The following is a 19,170-nucleotide window of genomic DNA, read 5'->3' as shown; positions in this document are numbered from 1 at the left end:
GCCGTGACCATGGTTTGACCATGCTTTGATCCATGCCGTGGAAAGGATCTGTTTTCCTGATCTGCGTTCTAGATTTCAGAGGCCCTGGCCCTCAGCCAGCAAAGGAGAAGTTCTGAAGCTGGAAGCGCTGTGCTGGGATGCCTCACTCTGTCTGCTTCTCAGTGGGGCCTTGGACTCACTCAGCACCTTGGGTCCAGTATCTTTCTTGCTATTTCTGGTTGTAGCTGACACACTGCTGGGAAATTAGTCTGCAAGTTGTAAATGAGATATTGTCACAATAGGGAAAGGGGAGTCGTGTCGTAAAGCATAAAGGCTGGTGAATTAGCCATCAAGGAAGAGTCATTAGCATTCTAGAATCATCTATGTACTAGCTCTGGAACAGGAAGCCTGTGCAGTTTGAAGACGCATCTTCCATATTGTTAATTTCCAACTCGAAATTTTTTAAAACTTGGACTTTCCTCTTTCCCTCTGTTTCTCCCTCTTGTCTCTCTCAATACAAGTGGCAGAAAATTAGGGCCAAAATCTTCTGTCTGTATCTTCTGATTTCAGGGAACATATGCTGATTCTTTCCAGTCAGGATGTTTAGGGTTGAATAAACAAATCTAAGGAAGAGAGTGTGGAACGTCTTTAAGTGTTTTCAAAAAGCGTATTGGTTGAGAAACACTGGCATAAAAGGAGTTCCTGCCTGTGATTATCTTTTTTCAAAGTTTTGAAATGCTGATTTTCATGTAATCTTATTCTTTTATCGCATATTGTGTTTCATTAAATCCAACAATAGAAATCCGAATATAAAGATTTTTTTTAAAAAAAGCCACACCTGCAGGACAAGAAGCAAGAGTTAGAACCATACATGGAACAACAGACTGGTTCAGAATCAGGAGAGGAGTATGTCAAGGCTGTAAGTTATCACCTTGCTTATTTAACTTATATGTAGAGTAGCACATTATGCAAAATGCTGGATTGGATGAAATACAAGCTGGAATCAAGACTGCCAGAAGACATAGCAACTCTAAACTCATTTTGAATTGGCATGCTTTAAATGAGCATGGTACAGTTAATGTGTATGCATATATCTGTGTGCATATGACACGTATGTATATACATCTGTGTGTGCGTGTATCACTTTTGCTTGGAGATTAAAAAGCTTGGTACAGAAGATGTAGTTCTGGGTGAAGGAAACAAAGCCTGACTTTCACTACTTTTATTTTCCCCATTCATTAATAAGATAATAATATAAAAAACAATTCCCCCTACTTTTCATATTTCTTCAGTCTCTGCTTGAAGATACAGTGAGTCAGTGACATTGATAAAATTACATAGTTGGTTTGCATCCTTCTCTATGTCTAGTATGTCTGGTTGATAGCATGAAAAAAGAACAGTATCTTGGAAATGACTTTGAACTCACTTTGCAAAGAAGCCCCCCAACCTCCAGTCCATTGTTTTTCTTATTGCCAGAGATCCTTTTTTTCTTTTTTTTGCCATCCATTATTGATATTTTTCAGAGAAATTTATAAGGACTTTTGAGGCCATCCTTGAACTATTTCTTAAGAAATCTTAATTGGGTTTAATATATTCCATAAGGGACTCACCTACATTTGCAGGTCATTTACATATATTGGAAAATACATCAGGTCATAATATGCAGTCTGATGAAATAAAGGCATTACTTGCCACTGCACAACACCAGCTTTGCAAAGTCAAATCATCTTTGGCAGGTTTCTTGCTCTGACTTCTCCCACTTGTTGGTGGGAGATGTTCTGGTGCCATGATGTTCTGTTTATTTTCTGGTCCTCCCAGCTCGGTTTTCTCTTTAAAGCTTTATCTGGACCTCAAGTGAAGATTACTTTCACTTGATCCGTTACAAGCTGAAGTGTCTCTGTGAAATAGCCCTTAGTCTTGTCCAGGTGACTTGAGGCTAAGCTAGAACCAAGATTCTTCTGAAGAGGGCTTGTGGGTGGAGTTGGATGCTCTCAAAGTGAAAAAGTCGAGTCCAGTGATGGAGCCAGGCTGCTACTGTACCTCTCCCCTGTAAATAGCCTGACTGTTTTAATTACAGTTCTGCAGCCACTATTTTTATCTGTTCTGGAATATTTGGATGCACAGCTGGAAAGCATATTATTAAACTGCTGTTAATGCCTTGGCATTTTCTTATATAACACTTGCCTTGCTGTCGTACAGAAGAGAACATTTATTCAAAGTCCGTCTTAGATAGAGCCAGATGGAGTTAGGTTTTAGTTGGACACTTCTGGTTACAAGGACTAGAGACTCAGGTCACCTCAGGTACCTGGATTCCTTGCCAGGATACATATGACCTGGACCCAGGCCTGGAGACTCAACAGGAGGCCTGTGACAGTAAGAAGTAGCTCCCCGCCTCCCCCTCAGCTCCCTATCTTGGGTCCTGCTCATCTGCCCTCTACATTTCTGCTCTTTTCTCTTGAGGATACCTGGCTTCCTCAGCCTCTGCTTTGTATCTTTTCTTTAGTTCAGTGTTTTTGCCTCTGTGACATCTGGCTTGTTTGCTGCCTTCCCTCGTCATGGAATTCTTTCAGCTTCCATCTGTAACTGCTTGGCTTTGCTCATAATCTGTCTCAGCTCAGATTCCCTTAAGATGAAGGGATGGACTGGCCAGGCTCATCTTATACTTAGGTCACACTCAAGCCCTGTGTTTTTGCCCTGGTCATCATCTCTGGTGAAAGGCAACCTAATTTTGTATAGTGTGACATTCCTCCTGTTCACCTCCATGCATGGCATGAATCCTAAGGAGAACGAGTTCTTAGGGTGACCAGTGCCCATGACAAAATAACAGGAGCTGATTGGTTACAGTCACATCTTTTGTGAAGTCTTAAGGCAGGATTTTCATCATGATATTTTGTATTCCTTTATTAATTCTTTTATTATAGCTTTATTATAATATATGCACATTGTCAATAATTATGAGTACAAAGTTTTACAAAGTATAGTTCCAACAGCATAATTATTACTTTGAAAAATACAGTTCTAATAGTCAAAAAAGAGTTCCCTCATTCCTTCCCTGTGGAGCATCTCTTCATACTGCTGTCATTCTCCAAAGAGAACCTTTATAGACAGTTTGATCCTTCCAGCCATTTCTTGTGTAGGTATAAATGCATATTGCCTGATCGTTCGCCTCGCTCATGAGTAGCTAAAGGTAACACTGTGGGTACTTAAAATATAATGAATACTCAGTGATGAAAGTAGCGAAACTAATTTCATTCATTTAACTTTTATGGTTTTAAATTTAGGTCTATAATCTTCTGATTTAAGATAAGCTAGTTAAGGAAATGGCAACCCACTCCAGTGTTCTTGCCTGGAGAATCCCAGGGATGGGGAGGCCTGGTGGGCTGCTGTCTATGGGGTTGCACAGAGTCAGACACGACTGAAGTGACTTAGCAGTTGTGAAACAGCTAGTCACTACAACTGAGTTAAGCCCCATATGTGTGAATATGTATCAGTTTGTTGTATTCTGTGCATTATATACTAAAGGGAAAAAAATGAAGTTAAAAAAAAAATGTCTATAAGGACAGACCCCTGTCCATTGGCGTGTATTTTGAGAATGCCGTTCATTCCAGTATTGACCCCTAGCTGGCATATTGCATCCTAGCAACAAGATTACTAACCTGTGGTTGTGAAGGAACAGCCTTAATGTAAACACAGTAGTCATCTGTTTACTTGATGCCTTGATCTCTCTTTGAGTAAAGAAAGCCCAAAATAGAAGGCTGGAAGTAATTGAGAAAACAACCAAAAAAATGTTTCTATCATAAAAATATTGAATGTACATTTCAGAAACTTTTAGAAACTTTTAAACAACACAAAAGGAAGTAAAATTGTTTTATCCACCAATATGTTCATTTTTTTAATCTTTAAAAATGTTATAATTCATAGCATAGATAATATTGTACTTGTAACTTGACAGTTACATACAGAACATATAGGACAAAATAGAGCTTTGTGGGTTTTTTTTCACATAGCATACTAAATATGTTTTGCCATCTCATTAAATAATTATTTGAGGATATGACTTTAATGTCTACATATTGTATAGGTGTTCTGAATATATATAGACATTCTAGATCACTGACTATGAATGTAATTTTAAATCCATAACTGTTTCTATTGTTGTTTAGTCATTAAGGCGTGTCCAATTCTTTTGTGACCCCATGGAATGTAGACTGCCAGGCCCCTCTGTCCATGCAAGTCTTGGGGCAAGAATACTGGAGCAGGTTGCCATTTCCTTCTCCAAGGGGTCGTCCCGTCCCAGGGATCAAACCTGTGTCTGCTGCATTGGCAGGCAGATTCTTTACTGAACAGCCACCAGGGACGTGATATTATTTCACTGTGGAGAAGAGGTTAGCTGTATTAGGAGGAAGGTAGGCAGTTGTTTTGGGACAGTGAGTGGCTTCTGCAAAGTCCGCCCACCCGACAGAAGGGGTCCTAGGACCATGACACTCAGGTTTCCTCGAGGTGGTGGGTGCGGTTTGTCTCTTAGAAGCAGTGGCTTCTCACTAGTAAACTGCTCCACCCAGCACCAAAAGGACTCCTGCATCCTTGCTCTCATGCCTGACCTTGGCTGACCTTGAGTCATCAGTTTCAGGTATTTAGAGCTACTTCTGTAGACAAGATGAGAATCAGTACACCTTCCCATCATATAAATATCATGAATATGCATCTATCTTCCTCTTCCTGGGTTGAGAGCTTATCTGAGGAATTGGATCACCCAGGTGCCTCGGGTGCTTCTGAATAAATCCAGTCCATTGTCCTCAGTGGTCTAGATCAGAGTAGACCTGAATCCCCGATTAAAGTCTGAGAACAACAAGCCTGTCTGTGGAGATGACATCACCCCTGCACTGCCAGGGTCAGGACCGCTCCCTGGATGTGTGGTCCATGCTGGTGCACAGGGACCCACTCTTAGAAGAGCCCAAGGCTTGGTTTACTATTCTACTGTGGCTGTCTAGGAATTCCTAAGAATTTTTGACATAGAGTACCTGCATTTCATTTTGCACAGGGCCCCACAAATTGTGTTATTGGTCTCAACGATCGTGTGAAGTACAGTATTAAAGAGATAGTTTAACAGTTCCTTCTCAGACACCACCTCCAAAGAGAAGGAAAAATCAATTCCACCTGCACTCCCTTTTCTGCAGGAGAAGAAGGTGCATGTGACTTTAAGAGACTGGCCTGCAGGGTGAAGTGGAACAACTCCTGTAAGACTTGGCCTTCCAGGGTGCTTGGGAGGCTTGAGCAGCTCAGAACTAATTGGCTACTTGACAGAGGCTCTGCGGGCGAAATGCTCTTCCGATTTCGGATTTCTGCCCTGTTTGTTCAATTGTAAACCAGCCTGTGTTTTATCTTTTGTGGCAAATATGAACATATATTTTGAGCCCTAACTTTTCTGGGCACAAAGACCCTGCCTGCGATCCAGAATTAGTTTGAAACACTGCAGAAAGGGTGCCCCGCTTCTCTGAGCCTCATCATTCAATCCCCTCGAGCCTGCTCCCCTCTTGGTAAGAAATGAGTCAAGGGTCTCTTCAGAGATCACCAAATCAGCTAGTTCAGATTCTTCACACTTGTACTTATTTTTTATTATTTTTTAAAATTGAAGTAGAATTGACATACACAATGTTAGTTTCAGGCTGGTTCTCCTCACTTTTAAACCCAGGCCCCTTAAGACAAATGTAGGACACAAACCTCATGCCTTTCCTTATTCATGTACTGGGGCTTCCCAGGTGGTCCTAGTGGTAAAGAACCCGCCTGCCAGTGCAGGAGAGTTAAGAGACGTAGGTTCGATCCTTGAGTCGAGAAGATCCCCTGGAGGAAGGACATGGAAACCCACTCTAGTATTTTTGCCTGGAGAATCCCATGGACAGAGGAGGCTGGCTGGCTACAGTCTGTCTGGCTACACAGATTCAGACATGACTGAAGCAACTTAGCACATAGCACATTCTTGCTTTCAAGTGAGAAATGATTTTGTGCAATTTTATTTTAGTTTGCAGTGGCAGAGCGATAATTTTTTCATTTCCCAAATAAAAAGTTATAGAATTAAATGTACTCTTGATACGTGATTCTAGTAAACAGTTCCTCAGCCTCCCCTTCAGCAATGCAGTGCTATTTAAAGTGCCTGTTTTGCAACCTTTTTGTTTCAGCTGCCTTGAGCTAAAGAATGGAAATTGAGATTAAGCATTTAGAAAGCTAGAGCCATTTGTCTGTTATATTATGAAAAAATCGGAGGTTTTTATTTTCTTTGTCTCTTTTTATATTCTGTAGCTATATTTTAGTATTTCGTGGGCTCTGTACTTTACAAAAGTCTCAGTCTGCAACATACTGGATACCAGAAACAAACTGATTCTTACCAGGAATAAAGTACTGTCCTAACTGACAGAATCAGCAATGTATTTCCTCCATTAGCAGAATTCTCATTAATTGATCTTTCCACAAATGGTCACAAGGTCGTGTGTGTGTGTGTGTGTGTGTGTGTGTGTGTGGATGGGCTCCCTTCCCTCTAGTAACTTGTCCTGCTGCTGTGCTCAGTCGTGTCTGACTGTTTACGACCGTATGGACTGTAGTTTGCCAGGCTCTGTGTCTATGGAATTTTCCAGGAAGAACACTGAAGTGGGTTGCTATTTCTTCTTGTGGTGGATCTTCCCAACCCAGGGATTCAGCCTGCAGTTTCTGTGTCTCCTGCGTTGGCAGGCAGATTCTTTACCTCCTGAGTCACCTGGGAAGCCCCTGACTTGCTGATTTCACTGCAGTTGTGATATACACCTGGCTGGACTTGTGTCCTGAAAGGCAGCAGTGTAGGTGAGATGGAGAGTCATAAGTGGCCTGTTTCTACCAGTAATCATGGCTTGAACCATGTTGAGAAACCGTTTTCTACCTAAATATGCTAGAGGAGTTGGAAAATAAGCAACATTTATGAAAACAGAACACTCCTAGACTGTTCTGAGCTGAAAGTAGAATCCCAGCTTTGGACTGGCCTCTGCCTTTGAGCCAGCGGTACTTATGTCTGAGAAAGGCTGTTAGAGTCTTTGAGGTTATTGACACTGAGAAACACATTGTCTCCATCTCCAGCCGCAGCCACATCACCCCGCTAAACCTCCAGGACCCTTACCTCTTTCATCAGAGACAGCCATCGCCTGGATTTCTCTCTCACACCCACTGTGACTGGCCTGCCATAGTCCAGGTGGGCCATCACACTGGGGGCATTACAAGCTGAGGTGCAGGTATAGGTAGGGAGCCAACTCTCACCTGGCAATTCCAGCCTTTCCCTTCGAGGCTGTCTACACATGCCAGTTCCTTCATCTCTCTTCTGGTCTCCTGGCCTGTATGGTAGTGCAAACAGAGTGTTTACCAGCCTATGTGGCGGATGCAACAGTTGAAATTGACTAAATCCTTGAGTTTTCTTATGTTTTTTTGGCAACAACTGCTAATCTCTGGACTACTTGCCAAAAGTAGGAGAATGGAAAGACAATGCTTTCCCTAAATAGTAATAGCTCTAGTCTCGATCCACCTTCATTCCAGATCATTGTCAATATTCATTAAAAAGTGACAGATTACTTCCAGAGATTAGAGAAGTTAACTTCCCATGATGAATTTCAGTTTCAGATCTGAGTTCGGACTGTATCACCCTCCTCACTCTCTGAGATGGGATTTTCTAGCCTTTTTCTCAAGTCTTGGTCCCCTTTTCTTGTCTGATTCATAGGCAAATTTAATTATTTATAGCCAGTTTACTAGAACTTGTTATATTGGGGCCTGTGGGACAGAGATGAATAAACTCTGGAAATAATTCTTGGTTTCTCCCAGTGTCCATCAGGTTGAAAACTTTGTGGCCCATTTTGTAAATATTCAGCATGATGTGGGGGACATTATTCCAGGCTTTGGGAATTCCAGGACAAATAAGGCCGTGCCTACCTCAAGGAACTGACAGCCCAGAGAGAAGAAACCACTTTTTTCCCTGGTAGGAAGCAGTGTAACAATTGCCTTAGTAATGTGAAGTGCAAAGTGGTCAGCAGATCACAGACAAGGGAGTAGTTCATTGTTAGGAGATTTGGGAGTGTTGAGAGGATGGGGAGAGTGTGTGAAAAGAGTAAAACAAATGCTTTAGGTGACTTGACCTGGCTATTGAGGGAAATAGACATTTTCCAGAAAGAAAAAAAAAGCATTCCAATCAAGTAAAACAACTCGGGCAAAGCCTCGAAGGCTTTAGAAACAAACAAGCAAACGAGATTTATTCAGAGACGTGTAAAAATTATGATGTGGCTGGTGTTGATATATGTATCTATCAGCAACTGCTTCTAGATATTGTTTAAAAACGTGTGTGTGTGTGTGTGTGTGTGTGTGCAAGTCTCTGAGTTGTGACCAGGCTCCTCCATCCATGAGATTCCCCAGGCAAGAATACTGGAGTAGGTAGCCATTTCCTTCTCCAGGGTATCTTCCCGACCCAGGGATGGAACTGGGGTCTCCTGCATTGCAGGCAGATTCTTTACCATCTGAGCCACCAGGGAAGCCCTGTTATCGGTTTAGAGCTTTCTGCCTATTATCACAGTCCACCTAAGTGCTAAGACATACATGCTAGGTACCAGTAACATAGAGGCAGCAGCAGGAGGACAGATGGGAGCCTGTGACCTGTAGAAACCTTACATGGGAAGGAAAAAGAGGGCCTTGCAAATACTGATCTCAAGGTCTTGCATTTATATAGAACAAATACAGAGATGTAAATCCAAATGTAACAGAAAAGTAAATCCAAGTATATTGCCTCTCTGGCTTTAAAAATATCTGGGTGTATTTGCTGAAGTGAATTGAAATCCAGTGTATATATGAGTGGAAGACTCTAAATAGTAAACTCTGAATTTCTGACCTAGAAATTTCAGCAAATGTCAGCACAGTAGGAAAGGTAAGTAACTCAGAATAGGGAACTGGAATGACCAATAAACAGGGAAGAAACTTATTAATCATCAGAAAATGCAAATTTCAAGAACAGATACTGTTTCTCACCCTTGAGATGGGTGAAAAATTTTTTTAAATTTCATAATACTAAGTGTTGGAGATATTAATGATACACAGATATTCTCTTCCTTCCGTGGTATAATGTAAATTTCCTGGTGTGAGTGTAAATTGACACAATCACTTTGGAAAGCAATTTTGTAATAACTAATAAGGTTTCAACACACACGTAGCCTATGACCCAACAATTTCATTTTAAAGAAAGTGCTTACATACTTAAGGATCATGTACAGAGAATGACTGCAGTGCCCATCACAGCAAAAGAAAAAATATAGAGATAAACCCAAATGTTCTTTATTAGGAAAATGGGTAAGTTACAGTATATTTAAACAGCAGACTATTATCAGATCAGATCAGATCAGATCAGTCGCTCAGTCGTGTCCGAATCTTTGCGACCCCATGAATCGCAGCACGCCAGGCCTCCCTGTCCATCACCAACTCTCGGAGTTCATTCAGACTCATGTCCATCGAGTCAGTGATGCCATCCAGCCATCTCATCCTCTGTCGTCCCCTTCTCCTCCTGCCCCCAATCCCTCCCAACATCAGAGTCTTTTCCAATGAGTCAACTCTTCGCATGAGGTGGCCAAAGTACTGGAGTTTCAGCTTTAGCATCATTCCTTCCAAAGAAATCCCAGGGCTGACCTCCTTCAGAATGGACTGGTTGGATCTCCTTGCAGTCCAAGGGACTCTCAAGAGTCTTCTCCAATACCACAGTTCAAAAGCATCAATTCTTCGGCACTCAGCCTTCTTCACAGTCCAACTCTCACATCCATACATGACAACAGGAAAAACCATAGCCTTGACTAGACGAACCTTTGTTGGCAAAGTAATGTCTCTGCTTTTGAATATGCTATCTAGGATGGTCATAACTTTTCTTCCAAGGAGTAAGCGTCTTTTAATTTCATGGCTGCAATCACCATCTGCAGTGATTTTGGAGCCCAGAAAAATAAAGTCTGACACTGTTTCCACTGTTTCCCCATCTAGTTCCCATGAAGTGATGGGACCGGATGCCATGATCTTCATTTTCTGAATGTTGAGCTTTAAGCCAACTTTTTCACTCTCCACTTTCACTTGCATCAAGAGGCTTTTGAGTTCCTCTTCACTTTCTGCCATAAGGGTGGTGTCATCTGCATATCTGAGGTTATTGATATTTCTCCCAGCAATCTTGATTCCAGCTTGTGTTTCTTCCAGTCCAGCGTTTCTCATGATGTACTCTGCATATAAGTTAAATAAGCCAGGTGACAATATACAGCCTTGATGAACTCCTTTTCCTATTTGGAACCAGTCTGTTGTTCCATCATCAGTTCTAACTGTTGCTTCCTGACCTGCTTACAGATTTCTCAAGAGGCAGATCAGGTGGTCTGGTATTCCCCCATCTCTTTCAGAATTTTCCACAGTATATTGTGATCCACACAGTCAAAGGCTTTGGCATAGTCAATAAAGCAGAAATAGATGTTTTTCTGGAACTCTCTTGCTTTTTCCATGATCCAGCGGATGTTTGGCAATTTGATCTCTGCTTCCTCTGCCTTTTCTAAAACCGGCTTGAACATCAGGAAGTTCACGGTTCACATATTGCTGAAGCCTGGCTTGGAGAATTTTGAGCATTACTTTACTAGCGTGTGAGATGAGTGCAATTGTGTGGTAGTTTGAGCATTCTTTGGCATTGCCTTTCTTTGGGATTGGAATGAAAACTGACCTTTTCCAGTCCTGTGGCCACTGCTGAGTTTCCCAAATTTGCTGGCATATTGAGTGCAGCACTTTCACAGCATCATCTTTCAGACTATTATACAATATTCAAAATGAATAAATCAGATTTATAAGAATAACCTGGGTAATTTTTACAAACATATCATTGGGTAAAAAAAAGATTGCAGAAAAATATCAACTCTGTCATTAATGTAAAATTTTAAATGTACATCAGTGCTAAATTATTGATAGATTCATGTGTGTACGTGGGGGCCAATAAAAGTATAAGGCCGTGGATGGGAAGAGTAAAAATACTGGAGGGGTTCGGGTGCCCCCTCGGCGGTTGGAAGGGAAGTACTGGAGGGTGGTGAATGGGGAGGAAAATAGGATTGAAGGGAACACAAAGAGGGGAGCTTTGCTGGGTGTGTGATGTTTTCTTAAAAAAAAAAAACAGGGACTTCCCTAAAGGTCAGGTGTTAGGACTTCATCTTCCAATGCAAGGGCTTTGACTCCTGGTGGGGGAGCTGAGATCCCACATGCCTCCAGGCAAAAACAAACAAATAAACCAGCAAAGCATAAAGCAGGCAATATTGTAAAAAAATTCAATAAACACTTTAAGAAAGGTCGACATCAAAAAAATCTTAAGCAGATAAGACCGGTTGTTAACATCGGAGTGATGGGATATGTATTTTGTAATTTTCAGGGTTTTTCTGTCGTTTTGAAGTATTTCATGAAACAATGGTGCTCAGTACATACCGGGTACTCTTTTGAGTGGATACTGTTCGTATTTTTGACTGTGCTGAGTGGGCTGCGGGATCTTAGTTTCCCAACCAGGGATTGAAGCCGGGGCAACCACAGTGAAAGCACTGAGTCCTAGCCACTGGACCGCCAGGGAACTCCCTAGCAGGTGCTATTGTAGCTTCCGTATCAGCAGACAGCCCATTCCCCAGACTGCTCCAGCAGGGTGTTTGTAGGGCTCTATCTTTGACAGGCCAGAAGGCTGAGGGAATGAATAGAGGGAGGCCGAGAGAGCTGTAGGACCTTGTCCACTTTGATATTAAATTATCCCGGGTCATCAGTAGATGGATTGATTGTTGCCACGGGCACATCTGTGGGTGTTGCACCCTCCCCTGACACATCCCTTCCTCTGAGGGTGAGGGGCTGCCCAGGAGTGGAAATGCTTCTTGTCTGCATTGCATAATGCACACAGCGGGGGGAGGCCTAAAGTTTTGCAGCGTGTTTTCTGAATCTCCTTGAAAACAGCACTTTAATGTTATAAGGTGCCCCCAAGCTAATGTAATAGGTAGATGCAGAGAAGAGTTATTTTGAGGGCCATAATTTGACTTAGTTATCTCAGGCGATCAAAGATTGTTTAACACCAGAAATAGCTGAGTAGAACAGCTGCTAAAACAGTGCCTGTGTGGGAAATGATGAAAGGTTCAGTATTTTGACAGCCATTTCAGAGGGATGAGTAATAAGACTTCTAAGAAAATCCTGATTACTGCTTTTGCGGGGGAATACTCTAGACTAGATTTCAGATTTCCCATTATCTAGCGTTCTGTGTGGACACAGAGTGCAGAAGGAGTGTTTTCTCTTTTCCAGAGTCTTGACTCCTTGTCTCAGTACAATGTACGCAGCACGGTAAATATTTATGATTTAGTCTTCTAAAAATACATAACTTGTCCTTTGATCAGACATGTGTTTAGGTCTTACAGTGCTCCAAGCAACGTTCGGGGTCTAGGGGCCCAAAGCGATCCATCAGACCTTGTTGTCATGGAGCTCCCAGCCTGGAAAGAGGAGAAGAAATGGAACAAGGCAAAATGTGCACTGATTTTAAATAAATGCAATAGGTATTACAGGAGCAGAACTCAGAGGGAGATCAAGGTTAGAAAGAGGTGGCGTGAGAGAATTAGGAGTTTGTCATTTGGGGTGGTGGGAGGTGGGCATTGATGGACAAGCACACTATCCCAAGTGGAGGGAAAATCCTGGTCTGTGTTACCAGTGAATGGATATTTTTAAATTTTTTATTTCTTTTTTTTCTTTTTAATAATTTTATTTATTTATTTTTGGCTATGCTAGGTCTTCATTGCTTCATGGACTTTTCTCTAGTTGTGGCAAGCAAGGGCCAGTAGATATGGATGTGCCTGTTAAGTGAAAGTTAGTCAGTAAGTCGTGTCTACTCTTACTCTTGTGATCTCATGGACTGTAGCCTGCCAGGCTCTTCTGTCCATGGGATTCTCCAGGCAAAAATACTGGAGTGGGTTGCCATGCTCTCCTCCAGGGGATCTTCCTGACCCAGGGATCGAACCTGGGTCTGTTGCGTTGCAGGCAGGTTCTTTGCCATCTGAGCCACCAGGGAAAGACGATGTCCCTATTAGTGTTCATCTAAATCTTCATGGAATTGGTGGTGCCAGTTGTGAATGCACACACACGGTTGGTGAGCTGGCATCTAATCAGAAGCCCTCACTCCACTGGCATCCTCTTGAAGGCCACTGAATTTTCTTTCCCTCTGAGTGATACCAGAGGGTTTTTAATTAGAATAGTGGGTGGTATAGATGATTTATAGTTACGGACATTTGTGGTCAAGACATGTGGATGGGATTGGACCTTTTCAGAGGTCTTCTCTCTTTGGTGTCACAGAGTATAGAAGACTAGTGAGGCATTAAGGATGAGGGAACTGAGGTTTGGAGGGGCTGGATCTGGGAGGTGGCCCAGCCAGGACTGAAGAGCTCCAGAACCCAGACTTCCTCTGTGGACTGCTCTGCATGCCCTTGGAAGAATGTTTATCTACCGTGACGCTCTCTTAGAGGCTCGTTAAACCACAGAGGCTGGGCTTCCCTACTGGCTCAGACGTAAAGAATCCGCCTATAACTCAGGAGATGCAGGTTTGATCCCTGGGTCAAGAACATCCTGTGGTCAAGAAGGGAATGGCAACTCACTCCAGTATTCTTGCCTGGAGAATCCCATGGACAGAGGAGCCTCGTGGGCTACAGTCCGTGGAGTCGAAGACTCAGACATGACTGAGTGACTAATACACACACAAACCAGAGAGGCTCATCCTTGACTGTGAAGCCTGTGTGCCTTAGAAACAACGGATGTGTCACTTCCAGTATTTTGATTCTAGAAAAGGAAAAGTATTACCAATGCTTGCCTATTATGACTGATGGACTTGTATTTCTGGATCACGTGTGTTTCTAGTTAACATAGAGCGCAATCCAGTTTAGCTGGCACTCTTTGCTTTTCCTATTAATACACCCTCCCATCTGCAGATAATTGAAGAGTAATTAGAAGTCTGCAGTAAATTCTAGTCACAGTAGAGAACAAAAATGCACACGTGTGGTATTCTATGGAAAATGACTCCTCAGAAAACTCTGCAGACCCTAAAGACTTGATTTTTGATGTATTTCATACAAGCCAGAGCAAACACATGAATTCATTTACCCTTTAGTGAAAGTGTGGGCTTCCCTGTGGCTCAGACGGTAAGGAGTCTGCCTGCAATGCGGGAAACCCAAGTTTGATCCCTGGGTTGGGAAGATTCCCCTGGAGAAGAAAATGGCAACCCACTCCAATATTCTTGCCTGGAAAATCCCATGGACAGAGGAGCCTGGCAGGCTACAGTCCACAGGGTCGCAAAGCGTCGGACACAACTGAGCAACTTCGCTTTTACTTTCTTAGTGAAAGTATGTTGCTCCTGGTGTATGCAGATCAGCTAGTGATCATTGTGGTTCGCAGTGAACCTAGGTGGACTCCTGGCTGTGGACAAAGACCGAAAGGACAGCTGTGGGGCTTCCCCGTGTAAACCTCCCCAAGGTTTCTTGCTTAATACCTGGAGTTCGGGAAGGCAAGGGCTATTACGGCCACTTTACTAATGAGGGGGTGAAAGCCACCAGAAACTCAATGGCCTGTCCATGTGCCCCAGACCAGGAGGGAGCTCTTCTGAACACTAGGTCACTTGACCCCAGGCTGGCAGAGCAGAAGGAAGCGATGTCAATAGCATCATGCATATTACGGTATTACTCAGGAGGGACAGAACCAAGCCTTAAGATGTTACTGGAAGACAACACATCAGGAGATACTGGCGGTGACAGTTTCATAAGAACCCGTGGTTCAGATTCAATAGAACTTCATGAGGGGTCTGCGGGCGGGGGGCAGGCACTGGGCTTGGTGCTTCCTGTATCCTAGTTATTTGCAACTGTGGCAGGACAAGGAAGGCTGGGGCCTTTTACTTTCCCCTCCCTGCCTCAACTAGGATCACTTCCACCTCCAAGTCGTTTTTAATCACCATGTGACGAATAGCAAAGGACTCTGCTATTGAGATGGGGGAAATGCTTGTTTCACAGCCCTGTTCACTCCTAAACGCAGCCCTAATATACTGCCTGGCCCTCGCCCCGACTGGATTACACATGTCTTAGGGACTCTTGGAGAAGGCAATGGCACCCCACTCCAGTACTTTTGCCTGGAAAGTCCCATGGACGGAGGAGCCTGGTAGGTTGCAGTCCATGGGGTCACAAAGAGTCGGACACGACTGAGCGACTTCACTTTCACTTTTCACTTTTATGCATCGGAGAAGGAAATGGCAACCCACTCCAGTGTTCTTGCCTGGAGAATCCCAGGGACAGGGGAGCCTGGTGGACTGCCGTCTATGGGGTCGCACAGAGTCGGACACGACTGAAGCGACTTAGCAGCAGCAGCAGCAGCAGCAGGGACTCTTGCCTTATTCAGCTTCATGCCCACTGGGTCTGCTTTGCATCTGAAAGTGTGAAAGTGTTAGTTGCTCAGTTGTGTTCGACTCTTCGAGACCGCATGGACTGTGGCCCACCAGGCTCCTTTGTTGATGGAATTCTCCAGACAAGAATACTGGAGTAGGTTGCCATTCCCTTCTCCAGGGGATCTTCCCGACTCAAGGATCAAGCCCGGGTCTCCTGCATTGCAGACAGATTCTTTACTGTCTGAGCCATCAGGGAAGCCCTGCCTTGCATACAGTAGTGATTTAGTTTTTGCTGAGCTGAACTGTACCTTTTCAATACAAAAGAAAGGTGAGAAATATTATTATTATGAAAATAAGACGTGGGGCTGCCTAGCACATGGACTCAGATGTACATGACTGGTTCCTGTGGTTTTATTAGGTTACTTAAATTAAGGATTTGTTTCCAGGATGAAGAAGGGGAGAAAATATTACACACTGTTTGTAATGACGGTAAAGCAGAGACCCCAGAATATCAGTGCTTCATACCTTACTTTTTAATTTGAAACAGGTATTTATTATCAATAACACCATGTGCCAGGGACTGAAGTAGGAGCTTTGTTGGTTTTGTTTCGGAAACCAGCACTGTCTTTCAGCATAGGCAGCGTCTCTTGCAGGTGGGTGGAACAAGTATTGTCGAGCCAGCAGCATCACACCCGAGAGGAAAGTTTTGTCCAGATGGGATGTGGTGGGAGAGGGTTTGTTGACAGGTCCACCAGAAGGGGCGTATCCACAGTGCTGCCTCTGGGAATTTGGAGGAGACCCTTCAACTTTTCTCCCCGCTTTGTGTCCTCAGGCCTCTTGGTGGGCACCCTCGATGTCGTGCTGGACTCCAGTGCCCGCGTCGCTCCTTACCGAATCCTGTACCAGACTCCAGATTCTTTGGTCTATTGGACCATCGCCTGTGGTAAGTGCAATATTTGGAAATATGGGAAGTGTTGTGATTGACAACTTTCTTTCAGAAGGGAAGGGACATTTCATTGTGAGATGCAATCTATGGGTCATTTAAGACAAGTTACTATAGCCGTTTCAGCAGATAAACCCCGAATCTCAGCAGTTGAACACAATAACGGTTTCTTTCTCAACCTGCTGAAGTCTTATTGGGATCCAGTGGCCACCTCCATCTGTAGTAACACCCCGTAGAACACAAAACTTCCAAGATCAACTTCCAAGGAAAAAGCAGGAGGCGGAGGCACACCGGTGTTCCACTTGCTTGGCCAAGAAGTGCCACCACCTTGACTCACACCCCATCGGCTAGATAGAATTAGTCAACATGGCCCCACAGGGAAGCTGGGAAATGACTAGGAACACATGAAGTCCTGGGTGGACTAAGGAATACTTATCCTTCCTACCGAGTAGGGATTATTTATTTCTCCTGATGGTAATACGTAATAATGTACTGGGCTTAAGGACTTCCCTTGTGGCTCAGCTGGTAAAGAATCTGCCTGCAATGCAGGTGGCCTGGGTTCGATCCCTGGGTTGGGAAGATCCCGTGGAGAAGGGAATGGCAACCCACTCCAGTATTCTGGCCTGGAGAATTCCATGGGGTTGCAAAGAGTCCGACACAACTGAGCGACTTTCACTCACTGGGCTTAAAATAGTGGTAAACAGTCATGCTGTTATTAGGTCTCTCACAAGAACTGCTAGTCCAAAGTGGCTGAGGTTTTTTTTCTTTTTTTCTTTTTTTTTAGTTATTTGTTTTTTCAAATAACCCTAGGAAGAGCAGGGGCACTGAACAGTTTTGTTTTGTTTTTGTTTTTTAATTTTTTGCCATGATATTTAAAAAAATTAATGGATTTTCTTCTTTAGTTTTAGATTTATAGGAAAATTGAATAGATAGTTTGGAGCACTTCCATATATGCTCCATATATATAAGTTTCTCCTGCAGTTAACATCTTACTATGAAACATTTGTTCCAGTGGGTGAACCAGTGTTGCTACATTATTATTGAACAGAGTCCATACTTTATTTAGATTTCCTTAGTTTTTACCTGATGTCCTTTTTCTGTTCCAGGATCCCATCCAGGGTACTATTTTCTGTTTAGTTGATATATCTCTTTAGTCTTCTCTTGGCTGTAGAAGTTATTCAGACTTGCCTTGTTTTTGATGACTCTGCCATTTTTTTAAGGATAATGGTCAGGTGTATTATAGAATTGTCCTTCTGTTGGAATTTATCTGATGTTCTCATGATTTGGCTGGGGTGATAGATTTTTGTGAGGAAGATCACAGAGATAAAGTGCTATTTTCATCACTTTATGTCAGGCAAGGGCACCTCCTATCAAGCTGATTTATGACTGATGATGTCCTTGATCACCTGGCTGGAATAGTGGGGTTTTTTTGGGTTTTCCCATTGTCTTCTTCTCCTTCCCAAACTGTCCTCCTTAAAAGTAAGTCACCATGCACACTTACTGAGTAGGGGGTTTTAATTTGTTCAATTATTTTTATCACTGTGAATGCATGACTATTTATTCCTTGTGTTATAATCCAGCACAACTGTTTTGTTGCTCAATTCGGTCTAGCTTTGACCACTGGGAGCTCTTTCAGTTGACTTTATTCAGGTTTTAAATTGATCTCTGCTTGGTAGGAAGTGCCATGCTGGGATCTGAAGATATAAAGATAATTAGATCCGGCCTCTGCTCTTGAGAATGCAAGGAAATAGTCACAGCCCAGTGTGGGCAAGTACCAAGCAGTGCCACTGGGCGGTGGGGCTGCCGACTAGAGACAGGAACCTTGGCTGGCCTTCTCCAAGGGCAGGGGGAGTTCTGTGGGGATGATTTCAGACTGCCGGTGGGCTCTGGTACCCTAGCAAAACACTCTCAAGGATTCAGCACCTGAAAGTCTAACATTGTAGTTGTGTCCCTTTAAAGTTATTCCGGTTCAGATGCAAACAGGAGAAACAATGAAGTGACTTAGCATTTAAGCATTCCAGTGAATGAAGGAATGGCAGTGTGAGTCCGGGCAGGGAGAAAACCATCCAGGCAGGCGTGAGGGCTGGGAATTAAAGCAAGAGGAAAGGGATAAGGATAAAGGAAGAGAGAAGCTGGACCCTGACAGTGTCATCCCTCGTAAGATAGAGTTGTATTTCACACCACACAAGGGGCAACACCCAGCTACGGTAGAAGGGAAAGTGCCTGGTGGGAGTTGGTTGGGAAAATGTCACTTTTAGTTGGCAAACAGTGTAGAAGGGTATTAAAATAGACATTGGAGCCAGCAAGTGAAGAAAGAGAAAGGAAATCAGGCAGAACTGCCAGCACCCTGGACGGAAGGAGGCTTTGACACTCTCATCGTCCAGCGTTTGCATCACTTGTTCCAGACTTTCAAAAACCTGTAGAGCCTGGAGGCTCTCAGAACCCTTAGGATTCCTGGCCTTCCCACGTCAGTGCACGCGTACGGGGCTGTGATGAGCTGGTTCCTATCTGTGACTTTTTTTTTTTCCTCCCCTGTTATCTGACATGACTATTCTTCACTCTGTTTCTGAGGTTTTGCCATTCTATGGAGCAAAGTCTCCAAGGAATGCTCCTATGGGGAAGAGCCCAGGGTTATGAAGACCAGTTATTCCAAGCCAGGGCTAAGGAACACAGGGCAATAAATGCTGATGTCATAATTTATACCTCAGGGAGATGATACCTGTCACACATGATCTCATTATAATACACCTGGTGCGGTTCTAGCTTTTGAATATATTGATTACCCAGAATTTCCCTGTAGAAGATGCCACAGAAGTGAGAC

The 19,170-nt window shown here is 43.3% G+C and overlaps 1 protein-coding gene across 1 annotated transcript in view; it reads left to right on the top strand.

Moving 5' to 3' along the window:
* TBC1D9 (TBC1 domain family member 9) overlaps positions 1-19,170 on the top strand; it is a 128,594-nt gene that overhangs the window by 41,995 nt on the left and 67,429 nt on the right. Inside the window, exon 2 of the mRNA XM_027567405.1 lies at positions 16,239-16,349. Coding sequence (XP_027423206.1) covers positions 16,239-16,349 — 111 coding nt within the window. The remainder of the gene's footprint in view (positions 1-16,238; positions 16,350-19,170) is intronic.

The sequence above is a fragment of the Bos indicus x Bos taurus genome, chromosome 17 (genome assembly GCF_003369695.1).
Source record: "Bos indicus x Bos taurus breed Angus x Brahman F1 hybrid chromosome 17, Bos_hybrid_MaternalHap_v2.0, whole genome shotgun sequence".
Classification (NCBI taxonomy): Eukaryota; Metazoa; Chordata; class Mammalia; order Artiodactyla; family Bovidae; genus Bos; species Bos indicus x Bos taurus.
Note: the sequence above shows the minus strand (reverse complement) of the source record. Positions and strands in the feature narration are given on the sequence as shown.